General features: G+C 45.1%; 2 protein-coding genes across 2 annotated transcripts in view; one reads left to right on the top strand and one right to left on the bottom strand.

Moving 5' to 3' along the window:
• LOC142312969 (uncharacterized) overlaps nt 1-21,553 on the bottom strand; it is an 84,714-nt gene that overhangs the window by 19,254 nt on the left and 43,907 nt on the right. The window lies entirely within an intron of this gene.
• The window catches only part of LOC142310562 (uncharacterized), a 48,056-nt gene continuing 30,296 nt past the window's right edge, over nt 3,794-21,553 (top strand). Inside the window, exon 1 of the mRNA XM_075348082.1 lies at nt 3,794-3,886. Within this exon, the coding sequence (XP_075204197.1) occupies nt 3,794-3,886 (93 nt within the window). The remainder of the gene's footprint in view (nt 3,887-21,553) is intronic.

Raw genomic sequence — 21,553 nt, 5'->3', positions numbered from 1 at the left:
TGCCTGCTGCGCGGTCTGCACCACGCATCCCTGCAAATCCACCATCCAGAGTCCCGGGGCCTACCCTACCCATGGAGGTAACGTCATCTGGCTGCACCACTCCATCTCCCCCAGGTACTCCTATCGGCAGCGGCGGTACTCCCCTTACCGTGAACCACGAGTGGCGTCACGAACACTAACCCCTGTAAATAGCTCCCTTTTATTTTCGAGTGGCCGCGAGCCACATCAAACCCCAGATCCGAGCAGTCCGACTGCTGCAGGGGCAGTACACCTCGAAAACTTTGGCGTCACGAACTGGATTCGGACTGGCCCCACTAATCTGGGTGACGTGCGCCGTGAAAAACCTGAGCTGCGGTGTCAAAATTGAGTTCACGCCATTTTCCGCCACTTTTTGTGCCTAAACGCCATCTTCCCAACCAAAACAGCGCGAAACTGGAGCTCCGCCCCTTGTCCTGAGAGCGCAGCCGGAAGCTTGGGAGCTGGCTGCTGAAAACCAAGTGACGGCGTGACTGGATGTAACAGCGGAAGTGGAGCAGGGACGCCAGGACTCTGCCCATAAAGTTCCTGGAACCTGCAGAGGCAAGATGGCGGCAGCAAGGGACTAGTCACCAGAGCGTGCTGCTCCCGGGACCACGACCTGGATCGAGGAAGAAACCGAGCAGCTCTGCAGGAGGATGCGGACACAGTTTCTCTAATACTGAACCACTGGAGGGAGGAAATGAAGAGCCTGGCGTGGCGGTGCGGGCCCACGAGATTGAGGTCCGGCGTGTGGTTGAGCGGGTATGCAGCTACCCAGTCCCGGTTGACCCGGCCTACCCAGCTGCGGGATCCGGTCTGCCCCCGGCCACCGCAATTACAAAGCCTCCGTCACCCTCGGCGGACGCCGAGCCGCTATCCCCAACACCGTCAGTGGAACCTCCAGCCCCAGTAGAAAGCGAGCAGGCCGTGACGCCTCCGGCCTCGCCACCGGCCAAACCCAACCAGGCCGCAACGTCTCCAGCCCCAGCACCGGCCCGACCAGACCCGGCCGCATCACTGGGCCTGTCCCTTGGTATGGAGCACCCGGACTCTGCAATCTCGGCTCCGGAACAGCAAGGGTTCTTTCATCCACCACAGCGGACGCGGAACCTGTTGAGATGCCAGTTCCACCGACGTGCGGCCTCTCGGTAGCCTCCGGGGCCGCAGGAGTCCGTTTACAGCAAGTTCCCGTAGAGGAGGCGGAGCCTACCGCCAGCGCCCCCTATTGGGAAAGACAGCAGCAATGGCTGTACACTGAGATTGCCACCAGAGAGCGGCGCCGGCAGGAGATCGCCGCCCGCACCAATCGAGAGAAGGACCACATGAGAAAAGCCACATTCCGGGTCAGAGGGCTGCGGTACCATGGCCTGGTTGAACGCATTGACCTCATTAAGAGGTGGGGGTTCATTGCGGAGCCAGGCCTCGCTGCTGGGGTGTTTGTCTCTAGGAGGGATGTGGCCGAGCACCTTCCAAGGGGACATCTGGACCGGAACCTGACACCAGGTGACATGGTCTCGTATTGTCGGCATTGTGGGGAGCGGGGCTGGTACGCCCTGGAGGTTCGGAAGCATGTGATAGAGGGTGACAAAGTGATGCCAGCTCCCTCTATGTCCCATGGTAGCGGAACCCGGCTACTCTAAAAGTTTAATGTTTAATGTTATGTTAATGTAAAATTGTTGCAAAATGCTTATTAATTGCTAATTACTTGAATACTTCACCTAATTCTAAAAGTTTACAATGTTTGCACCTGGTGCATGGACCCTGTTTTATCCCTCCCTTAATATTAAAAATTGACCATGGCTGCAGAACTGGCAGCAGCCAGCACGAACAGGTGCCTCTTGTAAATAGTTGCGTCTTGTGCGCCTACAAGAGTTGTCTTTTACACCTCCAGGACTTCAACACTGTCACCAGGGACTGCTAAGGTTCCTGGAAAAAGGGGTGTCCGCCAGCACTAGAGGTGGCATCAGGGATCCAGGTTGTTTGGGTGGCGGGTTGAAGGGAGAGGGACGATGGGAATGGACTGTGGCAGCAAGAGGCTGCAGCAGAGTAGGCTGAGCCACCAACTACCGATACAACCGGTAGCGTTCCCCATTGTTCTAATAAATGAACTCTGAGAGTTTTTTGCAAAATTAAGTGTATTGCCTCCCCTATGTGGGATGAATGTTTATACAATTATCTTGTTACTCTTTTTACAGTTTACAACAAAAATAAAACCTCTGGGTGTCCTGTAACTCGGGGATGAGCTACGTTTAACCAAGGGGGAATGTGTCGCCCCTAGACTAGTCAGGGTGTCACAGGGTATTGCACTACTTTTTTTTATGGTGCAGAACCCACCCTCCATGGTTCTGGGATCCTAACCTTTGGTATTGCTTCCATCAGCATTTAAATCCTGGTCACCTTAAACCACACCATGTCAGGCACACTAGTGGGTGGTCTAGCTGGAATAAGGCCACCCGCCTAGGGGTCAGGCAGCCTGGTGGGTGGGACTTAGGGAGTTGAGTGGTAGCCCTCAGAGAGTGAGGAGCTAGGGGAGTTGTAGCTCCCTGGGAGACTTTGGCTAGGTCGCAGACGGTGGTCTGGGACCGGAGGAGTCGGAGACCCGGTCGCAGGTTATTGGAGAAAGGAGCCAGACTTAGTTTTGGAGAATGGTCGACACCGGAATATCTAGTAATCGGACTGGTACCGAGCACGGCGGGGTACTGGACCCTAGATTAGGGAGTAGCTTCACGCAACCTGATAATTTACCTGTGGAGGATAGTCTCTTTATGAACTTTCCCCAAAGCTCAGAGATCGAAGGCACCAACACAACGAGGGGGATAGGACTTTCCAACCCATGCGGCTCACTGAAATCCCAAGTGTCAGCCATCAAGAGCACAGCTCCTCTATCAAACTATAGGGAGCGGGACCCCGATAGCTTCAGGCCGAGAGGTCACTCAGAAACGTCTAAAATCAGTGCATGGAGGCAGGTCAGGACCATCAGCAATACCAATGGGAACAGATTCCCAGACGAGCTCCGCAGAGAGGCAATGACACCCAGAGACTTGGTTTACTTATGTGTCAGAGTCTCTTTGATGGTCACACCAACATCCACATGGCCTGAGTGAGAATGCTGCTCCCCCCCGCATCCTGCCTGCTGCGCGGTCTGCACCACGCATCCCTGCAAATCCACCAGTTCCGGGGCCTACCCTACCTGTGGAGGGAACGTCATCTGGCTGCCCCACTCCATCTCTCCCGGGTACTCCCATTGGCAGCGGCGGTACTCCCCTTACCGCGAACCACCGGTGGCGTCACGAACACTAACTCCCTATAAATAGCCCTCTTTTATTTTCGAGTGGCCGCGAGTCCCCGGGTCCGGAGACCCTCGAGCCACAGCAAACCCCATATCCGAGCAGTCCGACTGCTGCAGGGGCAGTACAGAGCCGCATGTGTATGACGTGTATTGAGCGGAGCTCCATGTGTACAACGTGTAGAGATGAGCCGCATGTGTACGATGTGTATGGAGTGGAGCCGTGTTAACGATGTGTGTGGAGCAGAACTGCATGTGTACAATGTGTGTGGAGCGGGACTGCATGTGTACAATGTGTGTGGAGCGGAACTGCATGTGTACAATGTGTGTGGAGCGAGCCGCATGTGTATGATGTGTGTGGAGCGAGCCGCATGTGTATGATGTATGTGTACCAGAGCCGCATGTGTACGATGAAAAATTTGAAGGACTATTTGGTAGCCGCTACGTCCCAAATCTGTAGGCCTGTTTGGCCACAATCGTCCTGTGGTCATGGCCTTGCTTGCGCCAATGTTCCTCGCTGCTCAACCTTCGAATCGGCAGATGGAACTCGCCAATTCGATATTAATGAGTACATCTCATGAGGTAGCTCCAATGTTAGTTATTATGCAACCTGTTCTAAAATTTATGTTGATTTAATATCATGGGAGCGCCACATGAGAATACGTGAGCATGTGAGGGAAATTGGCGCAGCAAGAATGGCAACAGATATTGCCTCCCTAAAAGCATTGCCGAGGCATTTCAGGTAATACCATAACTACAATGCTGGGTCCTTACAGTTTAGGGGTATAGAAATTGTGCATTGTGGGATTAGGGGGGTCAACGTCAAGAAGATACTTGCACAGAGGAAAGCGAGGTGGATGGTGGTGCTGGGAACTGTGAGTCCCTGCAGCCTCAATGAGAGTCTCAGCTTTGCCTCCTTCCTTTCAAACATCACCGCACTGCCCTCAAAAAGAAGGAAAGGACTTTGTCCTTTGATAGAATTCCTACAGCGAAAGGACTCAATAGGATATCAGAGATTTTCTTAATTATTTAATACATTTGATGCCATTGTACATAATTATTTATTTTGAAAAATCTGTGCCAAAGGGTTAATAATGCCACTGAGGATGTCATGGGTACTGCGAGCTTATTCTCATCTGATGCATTGAATACAATGTTGCTATTGTGCGCATGCTCCTATTGCCAATACCCTCCCTGCCCTCCTTCCAGCGTCTATCCGGCTTGTGGTGCGTTTGGGTATCCATGGTTACCACTATGGTCCCGTGCGCATGCGTGGGCCATGACGCTGATGGAGGTGGTTTGGATGGATGGCGCCAGTGCACATGCGGCGCTGAACAGATATCATTGGCTTATATAGCGGTCACATGACCACAACTGTGACGATTTAAAGGTCCTGGCAGGTACATTGAGCACCTTCCCTCATGAATAAGCAAACGACCGAACGCGAAACGTACGTCGGGGTCTGAGGTCCACACTTGGAGAATTTTTGGCTCTACCTTGAGACTTATTATGTATACTTTAAAGCACTTAGCACTTTTGGTACGTATCTTTGAACTCCTTTGTCTGTACATGCATTTACTTCCACTTTAATGATATCCATTTGTACAAAGGATTCAGATTTTTTATGTATTAATATGTCTCTGTATGGTATGTTACCTGGGTGCCTGTACCCACCATATACTTCTGTGCGCCGTATTGTTTATGTCTTGTGTGTTATAGTGTTATAGTCCATTCTAGATTTTTATGTTTATTCTTATAAAATTCGCATTTTTACTTGACTCTTAACTTCTTTTTCTTCTGATTTATATATCCTATGGAGTAGTCGTTTGTGTAGCTGACAGTGTAAAAAACTGTTCACACCCAGCTTTACTTGTTATCATGCGCCTTTTGGGAATTTTGTGTTTTATGTGTACGATGTGTATGGAGCGGAGCCGTGTGTGTACTATGTGTGTGGAGCGGAGCTGCATGTGTACTATGTGTGTGGAGCGGAGTCGTGTGTGTACGACGTGTATGGAGCGGGGCCGAATGTGTACAACATGTATGGAGTGGAGCCATGTGTGTATGATGTGTATGGAGCGGGGCCGCATGTGTGCGATGTGTGTGGAGTGGAGCCGTGTGTGTACGATGTGTGTGGAGCAGAGCCTCATGTGTACGATGTGTATGGAGCGGAGCCGCATGTGTATGATGTGTGTGGAGCAGAGCCTCATGTGTACGATGTGTGTGGAGCGGAGCCGCATGTGTACGACATGTATGGAGCGGAGCCGCATGTGTATGATGTGTATGGAGCGGAGCCTCATGTGTACGATGTGTGTGGAGCGCAGCCGCATGTGTATGATGTGTATGGAGCGCAGCCGCATGTGTATGATGTGTGAGGAGCAGAGCCGCATGTTTGCGATGTGTGTGGAGCAGAGCCGCATGTGTGCGATGTGTGTGGAGCGGAGCCGCATGTGTACGATGTGTGTGGAGCGGAGCCGCGTGTGTACTACGTGTGTGGAGCGGAGCCACATGTGTATGATGTGTAAGGAGTGGAGCCTCATTTGTACGAGGTGTCTATGGAACGGAGCCGCACGTGTACGATGTGTGTGGAGCGGAGCCGCATGTGTAAGATGTGTGTGGAGCGGAGCCGCATGTGTACGATGTGTATGGAGTGGAGCCGCATGTGTACGATGTGTGTGGAGCGGAGCCTCATGTGTAAGATGTGTGTGGAGCGGAGCCGCATGTGTACGATGTGTATGGAGTGGAGCCGCATGTGTACGATGTGTGTGGAGCGGAGCCGCATGTGTACGATGTGTGTGGAGCGGAGCCGCATGTGTACGATGTGTGTGGAGCGGAGCCGCATGTGTACGATGTGTATGGAGCGGAGCCGCATGTGTACGATGTGTATGGAGTGGAGCCATGTGTGTATGACGTGTACAGAGCTGAGCCTCATGTGTACGAGGTGTGTGGAGCAGAGCCACGTGTATATGATGTGTACGGAGCGGAACCTCATGTGTATGATGTATATGGAGCAGAGCCGTGTGTGTATGAGGTGTGTGGAGCAGAGCCACGTGTGTATGATGTGTACGGAGCGGAACCTCATGTGTATGATGTGTATGGAGCAGAGCCGCGTGTGTATGATGTGTATGGAGCAGAGCCTCATGTGTACGATGTGTATGGAGCGGAGCCGCATGTGTACGATGTGTGTGGAGCGGAGCTGCATGTGTACGATGTGTGTGGAGTGGAGCCTCATGTGTACGATGTGTGTTGAGCGAAGCCGCATGTGTACGATGTGTGTGGAGCGGAGCCGTGTGTGGAGCGGAGCCGTGTGTGTACAATGTGTGTGGAGCGGAGCCGCATGTGTACGATGTGTGTGGAGCGGAGCTGCATGTGTACGATGTGTGTGGAGCGGAGCCGCATGTGTACGATGTGTGTGGAGCGGAGCCTCATGTGTACGATGTGTGTTGAGCGAAGCCTTATGTGTACGATGTGTGTGGAGCGGAGCCGTGTGTGGAGCGGAGCCGTGTGTGTACAATGTGTGTGGAGCGGAGCCGCATGTGTACGATGTGTGTGGAGCGGAGCTCCGTGTCTACGACGTGTGTATGACTTTATACTGATTACATTCATTTAATACCGTCACCTTGTGTTTTAATTCCTTTGTTATCCAGGGCTTGTTATCTGCAAAACACCTGATCAGTTATAAAGCCCCAGCATATCAGTGCAAAATGTGATGTATAATAAAAGAAAAAGACCTCAATAGAAACTTGTGCACACCAATATGTACAACGGTATAAATTGTATTATGTCCAACACGTACAAAACAGTGATAATAAAATTCACAGAGCAGCCCGTGTCCCAGATAACACACATAGCCATATAATGTATCTAGTGTAGTAAAAGATATCCAGTACCAAAAGAAGAGATTTTACAGCAAATAAATATCAAAACAGAGATATATATTCTCTAAACCTATATTGACTTCAACAGAGTAACGATATAATAAGAGAGATCAGTTATTACTATAATTGATATAGCATATGGCGAAAAATCGTACTAAAGACATACAGATGTATTGATGAAGGTATAAAACCCCTAGATATTTAGTATAGGGGATAGCCTCTATGAAATAGCAGGGTGAATAATATAGTAATAACTGTTAACAGTATAACCTATTGTATAAATTGTCACAAATATACAGCAATATTTTAACTGAACTTAAAGCAAGCAAGTTTTTCCCCTGATGAAGCCACAAATGGCGGCGACACGCATCGGGCAGGCTGCCTAACTGAACTAGACAACATGCTTTAAGCAAAAGAACAACTTGGCTGCCAAATGTCATTGAAAAGGTATTTCTTCTAGTTCCGTCTTGACATTTGTCCACCTAATTTGAGACACGTAACTGATGAACATGGAGAAAGGTTCCTTAAAGACAATTCTATAATGGAGAACGGATATCAAGGCCGCTGGAATCCCGACATGATGGGGGACTAGAGCTGATTTTTGCAACGGGCAAATATGACAGGTCACAAGATAAAAGCCGAAGCCTGAAGCACTAACAGTATCGGGCCATGCTGAAGGGAAGACTTTTAAATGAGACTTTTTGAAATTCTGTTTTTACATTTTCATATTGTTTTCTATGAAAACTTTGATGTAGGTCAGGTAATTGTTGGTGTAAAACTTATGTGCAAAATTTCCTGACGTGTTACAACTATTCTGACTTCGGATTTGGAATATGCTCTCCATTTAGTATAGGACACATGGTTTTTGCCCAGCAGGAGATGACAATTTTTTAAGGGTTGTTCTTTTACTATGGACATAATATATTAAAGGCCACGTCTCACTAAGCGACATCGCCGCTGAGTCACATTTTTTGTGACGCAACAGCGATCTTGTTAGCAATGTCGCTGTGTGTGACATCCAGCAACGACCTGGCCCCTGCTGTGAGGTCGCCGATCGTTGCTGAATGACCTGGACCCTTTTTTTTTTGTGCGTTGCTCTCCCGCTGTGAAGCACACATCGCTGTGTTTGACAGTGAGAGAGCAACGATCTGAATGTGCAGGGAGCAGGAGCCGGCTTCTGCGGACGCTGGTAATCAAGGTACACATCAGGTAACCAAGCAAAGGCTTTGCTTGGTTACCCGATATTTACCTTGGTTACCAGCGTTCCCAGCCTCTAGAAGCCGGCTCCCTGCTCTCTACACACGTAGCCAAGGTACACATCGGGTAACTGTAAGCAAAGCGCTTTGCTTAGTAACCCGATGTGTACTATGGTTACCAAGCACAGCTTCGTTACACAGGTCACTGGTGGCTGGTGGCTGATCTCTGATCGCTATGGAGATCTGCCTGTTTGACAGCTCACCAAAGACCATGTAGCGACGCTCCAGCGATCCCTGCCAGGCCAGATCGCTGGCGGGATCGCTGGGGCGTCGTTAAGTGTGACGGTACCTTTAAGGTGGTGTCACACACAGTGACAACGACGTCGCTGCTACGTCACCATTTTCTGTGACTTAGCAGCGGCGTCCCGTCGCTGTCGCTGTGTGTGACATCCAGCAACGAGCTGGCCCCTGCTGTGAGGTCGCCACTCGTTGCTGAATGTCCTGCTTCATTTTTTGCTCGTCGCTCTCCCGCTGTGAAGCACACATCACTGTGTGTGACAGCGAGAGAGTGACGAACTGAAGCGAGCAGGGAGCAGGAGCCGGCTTCTGGCAGCCTGCGGTAAGCTGTAACCACGGTAAACATCGGGTAACCAAGAAGCCCTTTCCTTGGTTACCAGATATTTACATTAGTTACTAGCACCGCCGCTCTCACGCTGCCAGTGCCGGCTCCCTGCTCCCTGCACTCCTAGCCAGAGTACACATCGGGTTAATTACCCGATGTGTACTCCAGCTACGTGAGCAGGGAGCCGGCACTGGCAGCGTGAGAGCACACCGCTTAGCACTGGCTCCCTGCACACGTAGCTGGAGTACACATCGGGTAATTAACCCGATGTGTACCCTGGCTAGGAGAGCAGGTAGCCAGCGCTAAGCAGTGTGTGCTGGTACCCAAGGTAAATATCGGTTAATGGTTATCCGATATTTACCTTAGTTACCAAGTGCAGCATGGCTTCCACAGCGACGCGTGTCTTTATGATCGCTACTGTGTCTGCTGTGTTTGACAGCTAAGCAGCGATCATAACAGCGACTTTCTAGGTCGCTGTTGCGTCACAGAAAATGGTGACGTAACAGCGACGTCGTTGTCGCTGTCGCTATGTGTGAACCCAGCTTTAGGCCTCTATTGACAATAATATAATTAGCATTCCCACTCGTATCTAGTGGGGGAGTGTGGCCTTTGTTCCTAACTCTGCAGGAGGCCTTCATGGTACACAATGCTACAGACAGTCTGGAGTTCCCCACACTTTGTATTGGATGTTATAGCTGTGTAAAGAGGTGGGTGTTATTGTCATGATGTATGTAGTTTTCTCCATCCCATATTTTTTGTATAAGATGCCATGTGATGTATTTTACCTTCTCACTGTATTTGCTGTAATACTATGTCTTGGGATGTAAGTGACCATACCTTCCCCCCCAGCCTGTATCATATTGCAATCAGGCTTCAGCAGTAGCTATTGTCATTGATTTGGTGGGGGTTGCATATATATATATTGTTCTTCTCAGCATGGGACTTCTCCAATCTACAACTTGGTAAACAGAACAGAGCCAGCAGTCTAAAGTCCATTCATGCATCAAATGGCCAGGGGGAGGTGTGCCCACCAAAGGGGCTAATCCCAGGAGAGAAGAACATGTTAGAGCAGTTAGTTGGAGCTCGGCTGGAGAAGGACTAGGATCTATAGCTGAGGCTGGATCCTGGGGTCTGTGTGTGTGGACTGTTACAGACTGGAGATCCGCGGCCACGTGGGATTGTGTTTTGTTGTTCACCTGTTGGACTCAAGGAACTCATATAAGGACCATTGCCCTAATTTCCCTGGCATCGGAATACCAGGCGGTGCCCCTGGATCTTTTGTTTTTTGTTGTGGACTCCTTGCAGATTTGAAGGATTTATATTTATGTTTGCTGCTTTATCTTTGTGGTTCCAATAAAGCCCTTTGGATTGTTCCTTGGCCTGGCGTCCCTCACTGCTCTGTTGCATACCCCGTCACAAACTGGTTGGCAGCGGTGGGATCAGAGCAGAAGGAATGGAGGACAACGGCCAATCAACGTCTGAAACCAGAACCTCAGGATACAGGAACTGGACTGTGGTGAGCCTACAAACAAAGGCCCGTGAATTAGGTGTCGGCTACACAGGACTCTCTAAGGAGCAACTAATTGAGGCATTGGAAAACGCTTGCCTGCAAGATCGCACCGAGGAACAATTTCAACAGCAAGGGGAGCAAAGACGGGAACCGGAGGTAAATACCCAAAAAAGTCAATGGGTTGTGTGGTACGAGGAGGAGATGGCCTTGCTGGGAGAGGAGACCACCATAGAATATAAGATGGAGGTCATGCGTGGAGCTAAAGAGAAGGAGCGCAGGATGGAGGAGATGGCATTGCTGGATAAGCAGCTCGCTGTGGAAGCCGCGAGAGGTTCCAGACAGACTGTAGCCCCAGCACCCATCATGAGGGAACTTCCCAGGGTGTCCCGCAAAGACTTCAAGCAGTTTAATGAGGCTGCTGGTGACATTGAGGGCTTTTTCCAGGACTTTGAGCATCAGTGTCGATTAATGGAAGTCCCAGAAAGGGAGCGCGTCCGGCATCTGGTTGGGCTCTTAGAGGGTGGATCTGCTGCAGCCTATAGAGCTATGGACCCTCGGTGGAACTGTGAGTATGCAAATATTAAACAGACTATTCTAGAACATTATGCTGTAACGCCAGACACTTACAGGACTCAGTTCCGTACTTTAGCATGTGATGAGGAAGTGTCTTTCAAGATGTATGCCCACAAACTCAAACATCTGTGGCATCGTTGGCTGGAGGCAGAGGAGGCCTTAACCTTGGAGACCGTCCTCCAGGTCCTCCTAAAAAGCAGTTTTACTTCAAGTGCCCTGCTGAGATCCGGGAATGGGTGCGTGAGAGGAGACCAGAGACAGTGGAACATGCTGCCACTCTAGCTGATGAGGTGCTTACTATCAAGCCTCAGTGGAAGAAGCTGCTAGCAGAGGGAGCAAAAATGACCAGCTCCCCAACACCAGAGGTTCCTTGTCCTTCAGTGCTCAATGTTCCTCAACCTCCTAGATCACCACCTCATGTGGATACCCGTGTATATGTGCCTCCAGTTGTTTCTACCACATTTTCTGGAATGCGACGAGGAGAGAAAGTAGAAGAGCGAAGATGTTATAGCTGTGGGCATCCCGGGCATCTGCGGGCCACATGCCCATCTATCCAGTGGAGTCATCCTCCAAATCGACAACCACCTCCAGCACCTGCACCTCCCTATCAGTCACCAAGGTCTCCTACCTACTTCTCCAGAAGGCAAACTGGAAGGAGTGAGATGCAGCGCAGATGTTATCAATGTGGGCAGCCTGGTCATCTGCAAGCTCACTGTCCAGGTGTTCAGAGGCAGAACAGCTGTAGACCACCTTTGCCAGTCCATTATCTACAGACACCCTCAACAGGAGAAGAGCTGGATTCTGGCCCTGATGATTTGCCAAGTGACTCTGATATGTTGACTTCCCTACCAGGAGTCTATGGAGTGCGAGCCACAGCCACCCGTTCTTATGATCTTCAGCATAAACATCTACAGGAGGTTGTGCTGGATGGCCAAAAAGTTGTTGGCTTTTGTGACACTGGGGCGTTTCTCACCATAGCAGATCCCCGAGTAATTCAACCAGAAGCAATTCAAAAGGGACCAGGAATTGCCATTGAATTGGCTGGAGGTACTCAAAGATACATTCCAAGAGCGAGTGTAACCCTGGATTATGGCTTTGGGGCAAAACAATGCATAATCGGTGTGATGAGCGGCCTTCCTGCAGACATTCTCCTAGGCAATGATGTGGGAGATATACAATGCCGATTTGTGGGTGCAGAAAGCCGAGTTTGAGTGAGGGAGGACACAAAAGGAACCTTGTCCTTCCAACCCTATCGCTCTACAAGGGATTACCTACAGCTTTTCCATCCACTACAAGTGTGGAAGCCAACACCAGAATGCAGATGGACTGTCCAGGCAAGAGGAGCCTTGAGTCCTGTCAGCCATGCCTGCGTGTACTTAACCAGCGACCTGTAGAGGTCCCTAGTACGTACACAAGTTGGGAGGGGAAGGAATTGTCATGATGTATGTAGTTTTCTCCATCCCATATTTTTTGTATAAGATGCCATGTGATGTATTTTACCTTCTCACTGTATTTGCTGTAATACTATGTCTTGGGATGTAAGTGACCATACCTTCCCCCCAGCCTGTATCATATTGCAATCAGACTTCAGCAGTAGCTATTGTCATTGATTTGGTGTGGGTTGCATATGTATATTGTTCTTCTCAGCATGGGACTTCTCCAATCTACAACTTGGTAAACAGAACAGAGCCAGCAGTCTAAAGTCCATTCATGCATCAAATGGCCAGGGGGAGGTGTGCCCACCAAAGGGGCTGATCCCAGGAGAGAAGAACATGTTAGAGCAGTTAGTTGGAGCTCGGCTGGAGAAGGACTAGGATCTATAGCTGAGGCTGGATCCTGGGGTCTGTGTGTGTGGACTGTTACAGACTGGAGATCCGCGGCCACGTGGGATTGTGTTTTGTTGTTCACCTGTTGGACTCAAGGAACTCATATAAGGACCATTGCCCTAATTCCCCTGGCATCGGAATACCAGGTGGTGCCCCTGGATCTTTTGTTTTTTGTTGTGGACTCCTTGCAGATTTGAAGGATTTATATTTATGTTTGCTGCTTATTCTTTGTGGTTCCAATAAAGCCCTTTGGATTGTACCTTGGCCTGGCGTCCCTCACTGCTCTGTTGCATACCCAGTCACAGTTATCTCCTCCACCCAACAAGGTGTCTGACCCCTAGATGTAGGTAGAAAAGACAAAAACTTATTTTTGGCGGATGTTAGTTCTGTGTCTTGGAAGCGTTCAGATCGGCCACTACTTGGGTTGTTGGAGAATGTGGATCCTTTTCCATGTGATATTGTGTTGTCTTGCCTCTGCTGTATTTGGAGAATGGTTATAAGGACCAGTGTATTATTTTCCTTGATGTCGGATTACTGGGTAGATTCCCCTTATTTATTCCTTACGCTGTTCCCTGTGTTACAGACTAATCGTTACTTTTTGCCGTCTATCTCTCCAGACAAATAAGAAAGCCGCGGAGACACCATCACATGTTTCTCAACGCTGCCAGGAAACTAGCCAGGTCTTTCACCGGGAAGGAACAACCACGGGAAGGGCAGTCTCCAGTCAAGGAGACCACCTATACCAAACATGGTATCCATCCACAGACAGCCGTTTCGGGGTATTTGCCCCTCATCAGTGTGGAGTAGGAATCTGGCTAGTGGGGGCAATGCCTAGTAAAAGACTACTTAAGCAAGCATTGTTGACCTTAGGGAGATCAACATATCCACTGCGGAGACACCATCACGTGTTTCTCAATGCAGTGATTCTAGAGCATTGCCCCCTGGGAAGTATGCAAATAAGAAAGCCGCGGAGACACCATCACGTGTTTCTCAACGCTGCCAGGAAACTAGCCAGGTCTTTCACCGGGAAGGAACAACCACGGGAAGGGCAGTCTCCAGTCAAGGAGACCACCTATACCAAACATGGTATCCATCCACAGACAGCCGTTTCGGGGTATTTGCCCCTCATCAGTGTGGAGTAGGAATCTGGCTAGTGGGGGCAATGCCTAGTAAAAGACTACTTAAGCAAGCATTGTTGACCTTAGGGAGATCAACATATCCACTGCGGAGACACCATCACGTGTTTCTCAACGCAGTGATTCTAGAGCATTGCCCCCTGGGAAGTACGCAAATAAGAAAGCCGCGGAGACACCATCACGTGTTTCTCAACGCTGCCAGGAAACTAGCCAGGTCTTTCACCGGGAAGGAACAACCACGGGAAGGGCAGTCTCCAGTCAAGGAGACCACCTATACCAAACATGGTATCCATCCACAGACAGCCGTTTCGGGGCATTTGCCCCTCATCAGTGTGGAGTAGGAATCTGGCTAGTGGGGGCAATGCCTAGTAAAAGACTACTTAAGCAAGCATTGTTGACCTTAGGGAGATCAACATATCCACTGCGGAGACACCATCACGTGTTTCTCAACGCAGTGATTCTAGAGCATTGCCCCCTGGGAAGTATGCAAATAAGAAAGCCGCGGAGACACCATCACGTGTTTCTCAACGCTGCCAGGAAACTAGCCAGGTCTTTCACCGGGAAGGAACAACCACAGGAAGGGCAGTCTCCAGTCAAGGAGACCACCTATACCAAACATGGTATCCATCCACAGACAGCCGTTTCGGGGTATTTGCCCCTCATCAGTGTGGAGTAGGAATCTGGCTAGTGGGGGCAATGCCTAGTAAAAGACTACTTAAGCAAGCATTGTTGACCTTGGGGAGATCAACATATCCACTGCGGAGACACCATCACGTGTTTCTCAACGCAGTGATTCTAGAGCATTGCCCCCTGGGAAGTATGCAAATAAGAAAGCCGCGGAGACACCATCACGTGTTTCTCAACGCTGCCAGGAAACTAGCCAGGTCTTTCACCGGGAAGGAACAACCACGGGAAGGGCAGTCTCCAGTCAAGGAGACCACCTATACCAAACATGGTGTGGATGGATACCATGTTTTGTATAGGTGGTCTCCTTGACTGGAGACTGCCCTTCCCGTGGTTGTTCCTTCCTGGTGAAAGACCTGGCTAGTTTCCTGGCAGCGTTGAGAAACACGTGATGGTGTCTCCGCGGCTTTCTTATTTGCATACTTCCCAGGGGGCAATGCTCTAGAATCACTGCGTTGAGAAACACGTGATGGTGTCTCCGCAGTGGATATGTTGATCTCCCTAAGGTCAACAATGCTTGCTTAAGTAGTCTTTTACTAGGCATTGCCCCCACTAGCCAGATTCCTACTCCACACTGATGAGGGGCAAATACCCCGAAACGGCTGTCTGTGGATGGATACCATGTTTGGTATAGGTGGTCTCCTTGACTGGAGACTGCCCTTCCCGTGGTTGTTCCTTCCCGGTGAAAGACCTGGCTAGTTTCCTGGCAGCGTTGAGAAACACGTGATGGTGTCTCCGCGGCTTTCTTATTTGCATACTTCCAAGGGGGCAATGATCTAGAATCACTGCGTTGAGAAACACGTGATGGTGTCTCCGCAGTGGATATGTTGATCTCCCTAAGGTCAACAATGCTTGCTTAAGTAGTCTTTTACTAGGCATTGCCCCCACTAGCCAGATTCCTACTCCACACTGATGAGGGGCAAATACCCCGAAACGGCTGTCTGTGGATGGATACCATGTTTGGTATAGGTGGTCTCCTTGACTGGAGACTGCCCTTCCCGTGGTTGTTCCTTCCCGGTGAAAGATCTGGCTAGTTTCCTGGCAGCGTTGAGAAACACGTGATGGTGTCTCCGCGGCTTTCTTATTTGCATACTTCCCAGGGGGCAATGCTCTAGAATCACTGCGTTGAGAAACACATGATGGTGTCTCCGCAGTGGATATGTTGATCTCCCTAAGGTCAACAATGCTTGCTTAAGTTATCTCTCCAGACAGACTTTCACCAAGTGACATCGGTAAGTCACAATATAATGGAAATGGAAAAATTGCTAAATATTTTGTACTGTACATACTTCAAGTTCATTGCCCACATATCAAATACAGGTAACATAATACACACCTGTTTACATAAGATACATGTTCATTGCCCTATTATCTAATACAGGTAATATAATACACACCTGTTTATATAGGATACATGTTCATTGCCCTATTATCTAATACAGGTAATATAATACACACCTGTTTACATAAGATACATGTTCATTGCCCTATTATCTAATACAGGGAATATAATACACACCTGTTTACAAAGGATACATGTTCATTGCCCTATTATCTAATACAGGGAATATAATACACACCTGTTTACATAAGATACATGTTCATTGCCCTATTATCTAATACAGGGAATATAATACACACCTGTTTACATAAGATACATGTTCATTGCCCTATTATCTAATACAGGAAATATAATACACACCTGTTTACGTAAGATACATGTTCATTGCCCTATTATCTAATACAGGTAATATAATACACACCTGTTTACATAAGATACATGTTTAATGCCCTATTATCTAATACAGGTAATATAATACACACCTGTTTACATGGGATACATGTTAATTTCCTTACTATCTAATACAGGTAATATAATACACACCTGTTTACATAAGATACATGTTCATTGCCCTATTATCTAATACAGGGAATATACTACACACCTGTTTTCATGGGATACATGTTCATTGCCCTATTATCTAATACAGGTAATATAATACACACCTGTTCACATAAGATACATGTTCATTGCCCTATTATCTAATACAGGTAATATAATACACACCTGTTTACATAAGATACATGTTCATTGCCCTATTATCTAATACAGGTAATATAATACACACCTGTTTACATAAGATACATGTTTAATGCCCTATTATCTAATACAGGTAATATAATACACACCTGTTTACATGGGATACATGTTAATTTCCTTACTATCTAATACAGGTAATATAATACACACCTGTTTACATAAGATACATGTTCATTGCCCTATTATCTAATACAGGGAATATAATACACACCTGTTATCATGGGATACATGTTCATTGCCCTATTATCTAATACAGGTAATATAATACACACCTGTTTACATAAGATACATGTTCATTGCCCTATTATCTAATACAGGTAATATAATACACACCTGTTTACATAGGATACATGTTCATTGCCCTATTATCTAATACAGGTAATATAATACACACCTGTTTGCATAAGATACATGTTCATTGCCCTATTATCTAATACAGGCAATATAATACACACCTGTTTACATGGGATACATGTTCATTGCCCTATTATCTAATTCAGGTAATATAATACACACCTGTTTACATGGGATACATGTTCATTGCCCTATTATCTAATACAGGTAATATAATACACACCTGTTTACATAAGATACATGTTCATTGCCTTGTTGTCTAATACAGGTAATATAATACACACCTGTTTACATGGGATACATGTTCATTGCCCTATTATCTAATACAGGTAATATAATACACACCTGTTTAACATAAGATACATGTTCATTGCCCTATTATCTAATACAGGTAATATAATACACACCTATTTACATAGGATACATGTTCATTGCCCTTTTATCTAATACAGGTAATATAATATACACCTGTTTACATGGGATACATGTTCATTTCCCTATTATCTAATACAGGGAATATAATACACACCTGTTTACATAGGATACATGTTCATTGCCCTATTATCTAATACAGGCAATATAATACACACCTGTTTACATGGGATACATGTTCATTGCCCTATTATCTAATACAGGTAATATAATACACACCTGTTTACATGGGATACATATTCATTGCCCTATTATCTAATACAGGTAATATAATACACACCTGTTTACATGGGATACATGTTCATTTCCCTATTATCTAATACAGGGAATATAATACACACCTGTTTACATGGGATACATGTTCATTGCCCTATTATCTAATACAGGTAATATATATAATACACACCTGTTTACATAGGATTCATTTTCATTGCCCTATTATCTAAAACAGGTAATATAATACACACCTGTTTACATAGGATACATGTTCATTTCCCTATTATCTAATACAGGGAATATAATACACACCTGTTTACATGGGATACATGTTCATCTCCCTATTATCTAATACAGGGAATATAATACACACCTGTTTACATGGGATACATGTTCATTGCGCTATTATCTAATACAGGTAATATATATAATACACACCTATTTACATAGGATTCATTTTCATTGCCCTATTATCTAATACAGGGAATATAATACACACCTGTTTACATGGGATACATGTTCATTTCCCTATTATCTAATACAGGGAATATAATACACACCTGTTTACATGGGATACATGTTAATTTCCCTATTATCTAATACAGGGATATAATACACACCTGTTTACATGGGATACATGTTAATTTCCTTATTATCTAATACAGGTAATATAATACACACCTGTTTACATAGGATACATGTTAATTTCCCTATTATCTAATACAGGTAATATAATACACACCTGTTTACATGGGATACATGTTAATTTCCTTACTATCTAATACAGGTAATATAATACACACCTGTTTACATAAGATACATGTTCATTGCCCTATTATCTAATACAGGGAATATAATACACACCTGTTATCATGGGATACATGTTCATTGCCCTATTATCTAATACAGGTAATATAATACACACCTGTTTACATAAGATACATGTTCATTGCCCTATTATCTAATACAGGGAATATAATACACACCTGTTATCATGGGATACATGTTCATTGCCCTATTATCTAATACAGGTAATATAATACACACCTGTTTACATAGGATACATGTTCATTGCCCTATTATCTAATACAGGTAATATAATACACACCTGTTTGCATAAGATACATGTTCATTGCCCTATTATCTAATACAGGCAATATAATACACACCTGTTTACATGGGATACATGTTCATTGCCCTATTATCTAATTCAGGTAATATAATACACACCTGTTTACATGGGATACATGTTCATTGCCCTATTATCTAATACAGGTAATATAATACACACCTGTTTACATAAGATACATGTTCATTGCCCTGTTGTCTAATACAGGTAATATAATACACACCTGTTTACATGGGATACATGTTCATTGCCCTATTATCTAATACAGGTAATATAATACACACCTGTTTACATAAGATACATGTTCATTGCCCTATTATCTAATACAGGTAATATAATACACACCTATTTACATAGGATACATGTTCATTGCCCTTTTATCTAATACAGGTAATATAATATACACCTGTTTACATGGGATACATGTTCATTTCCCTATTATCTAATACAGGGAATATAATACACACCTGTTTACATAGGATACATGTTCATTGCCCTATTATCTAATACAGGCAATATAATACACACCTGTTTACATGGGATACATGTTCATTGCCCTATTATCTAATACAGGTAATATAATACACACCTGTTTACATGGGATACATATTCATTGCCCTATTATCTAATACAGGTAATATAATACACACCTGTTTACATGGGATACATGTTCATTTCCCTATTATCTAATACAGGGAATATAATACACACCTGTTTACATGGGATACATGTTCATTGCCCTATTATCTAATACAGGTAATATATATAATACACACCTGTTTACATAGGATTCATTTTCATTGCCCTATTATCTAAAACAGGTAATATAATACACACCTGTTTACATAGGATACATGTTCATTTCCCTATTATCTAATACAGGGAATATAATACACACCTGTTTACATGGGATACATGTTCATCTCCCTATTATCTAATACAGGGAATATAATACACACCTGTTTACATGGGATACATGTTCATTGCGCTATTATCTAATACAAGTAATATATATAATACACACCTATTTACATAGGATTCATTTTCATTGCCCTATTATCTAATACAGGGAATATAATACACACCTGTTTACATGGGATACATGTTCATTTCCCTATTATCTAATACAGGGAATATAATACACACCTGTTTACATGGGATACATGTTAATTTCCCTATTATCTAATACAGGGATATAATACACACCTGTTTACATGGGATACATGTTAATTTCCTTATTATCTAATACAGGTAATATAATACACACCTGTTTACATAGGATACATGTTAATTTCCCTATTATCTAATACAGGTAATATAATACACACCTGTTTACATGGGATACATGTTAATTTCCTTACTATCTAATACAGGTAATATAATACACACCTGTTTACATAAGATACATGTTGATTGCCCTATTATCTAATACAGGGAATATAATACACACCTGTTATCATGGGATACATGTTCATTGCCCTATTATCTAATACAGGTAATATAATACACACCTGTTTACATAAGATACATGTTCATTGCCCTATTATCTAATACAGGTAATATAATACACACCTGTTTACATAGGATACATGTTCATTGCCCTATTATCTAATACAGGTAATATAATACACACCTGTTTGCATAAGATACATGTTCATTGCCCTATTATCTAATACAGGCAATATAATACACACCTGTTTACATGGGATACATGTTCATTGCCCTATTATCTAATTCAGGTAATATAATACACACCTGTTTACATGGGATACATGTTCATTGCCCTATTATCTAATACAGGTAATATAATACACACCTGTTTACATAAGATACATGTTCATTGCCCTATTATCTAATACAGGTAATATAATACACACCTATTTACATAGGATACATGTTCATTGCCCTTTTATCTAATACAGGTAATATAATATACACCTGTTTACATGGGATACATGTTCATTTCCCTATTATCTAATACAGGGAATATAATACACACCTGTTTACATAGGATACATGTTCATTGCCCTATTATCTAATACAGGCAATATAATACACACCTGTTTACATGGGATACATGTTCATTGCCCTATTATCTAATACAGGTAATATAATACACACCTGTTTACATGGGATACATATTCATTGCCCTATTATCTAATACAGGTAATATAATACACACCTGTTTACATGGGATACATGTTCATTTCCCTATTATCTAATACAGGGAATATAATACACACCTGTTTACATGGGATACATGTTCATTGCCCTATTATCTAATACAGGTAATATAATACACACCTGTTTACATGGGATACATGTTCATTTCCCTATTATCTAATACAGGTAATATAATACACACCTGTTTATATGGGATACATGTTCATTGCCCTATTATCTAATACAGGTAATATAATACACACCTGTTTACATGGGATACATGTTCATTGCCCTATTATCTAATACAGGTAATATAATACACACCTCTTTACATAAGATACATGTTCATTGCCCTATTATCTAATACAGGGAATATAATACACACCTGTTTACATAGGATACATGTTAATTTCCCTATTATCTAATACAGGG

Source organism: Anomaloglossus baeobatrachus, chromosome 5, assembly GCF_048569485.1.
Source record: "Anomaloglossus baeobatrachus isolate aAnoBae1 chromosome 5, aAnoBae1.hap1, whole genome shotgun sequence".
NCBI classification, from domain to species: domain Eukaryota; kingdom Metazoa; phylum Chordata; class Amphibia; order Anura; family Aromobatidae; genus Anomaloglossus; species Anomaloglossus baeobatrachus.
This window is presented reverse-complemented; position numbering and strand designations above follow the sequence as displayed.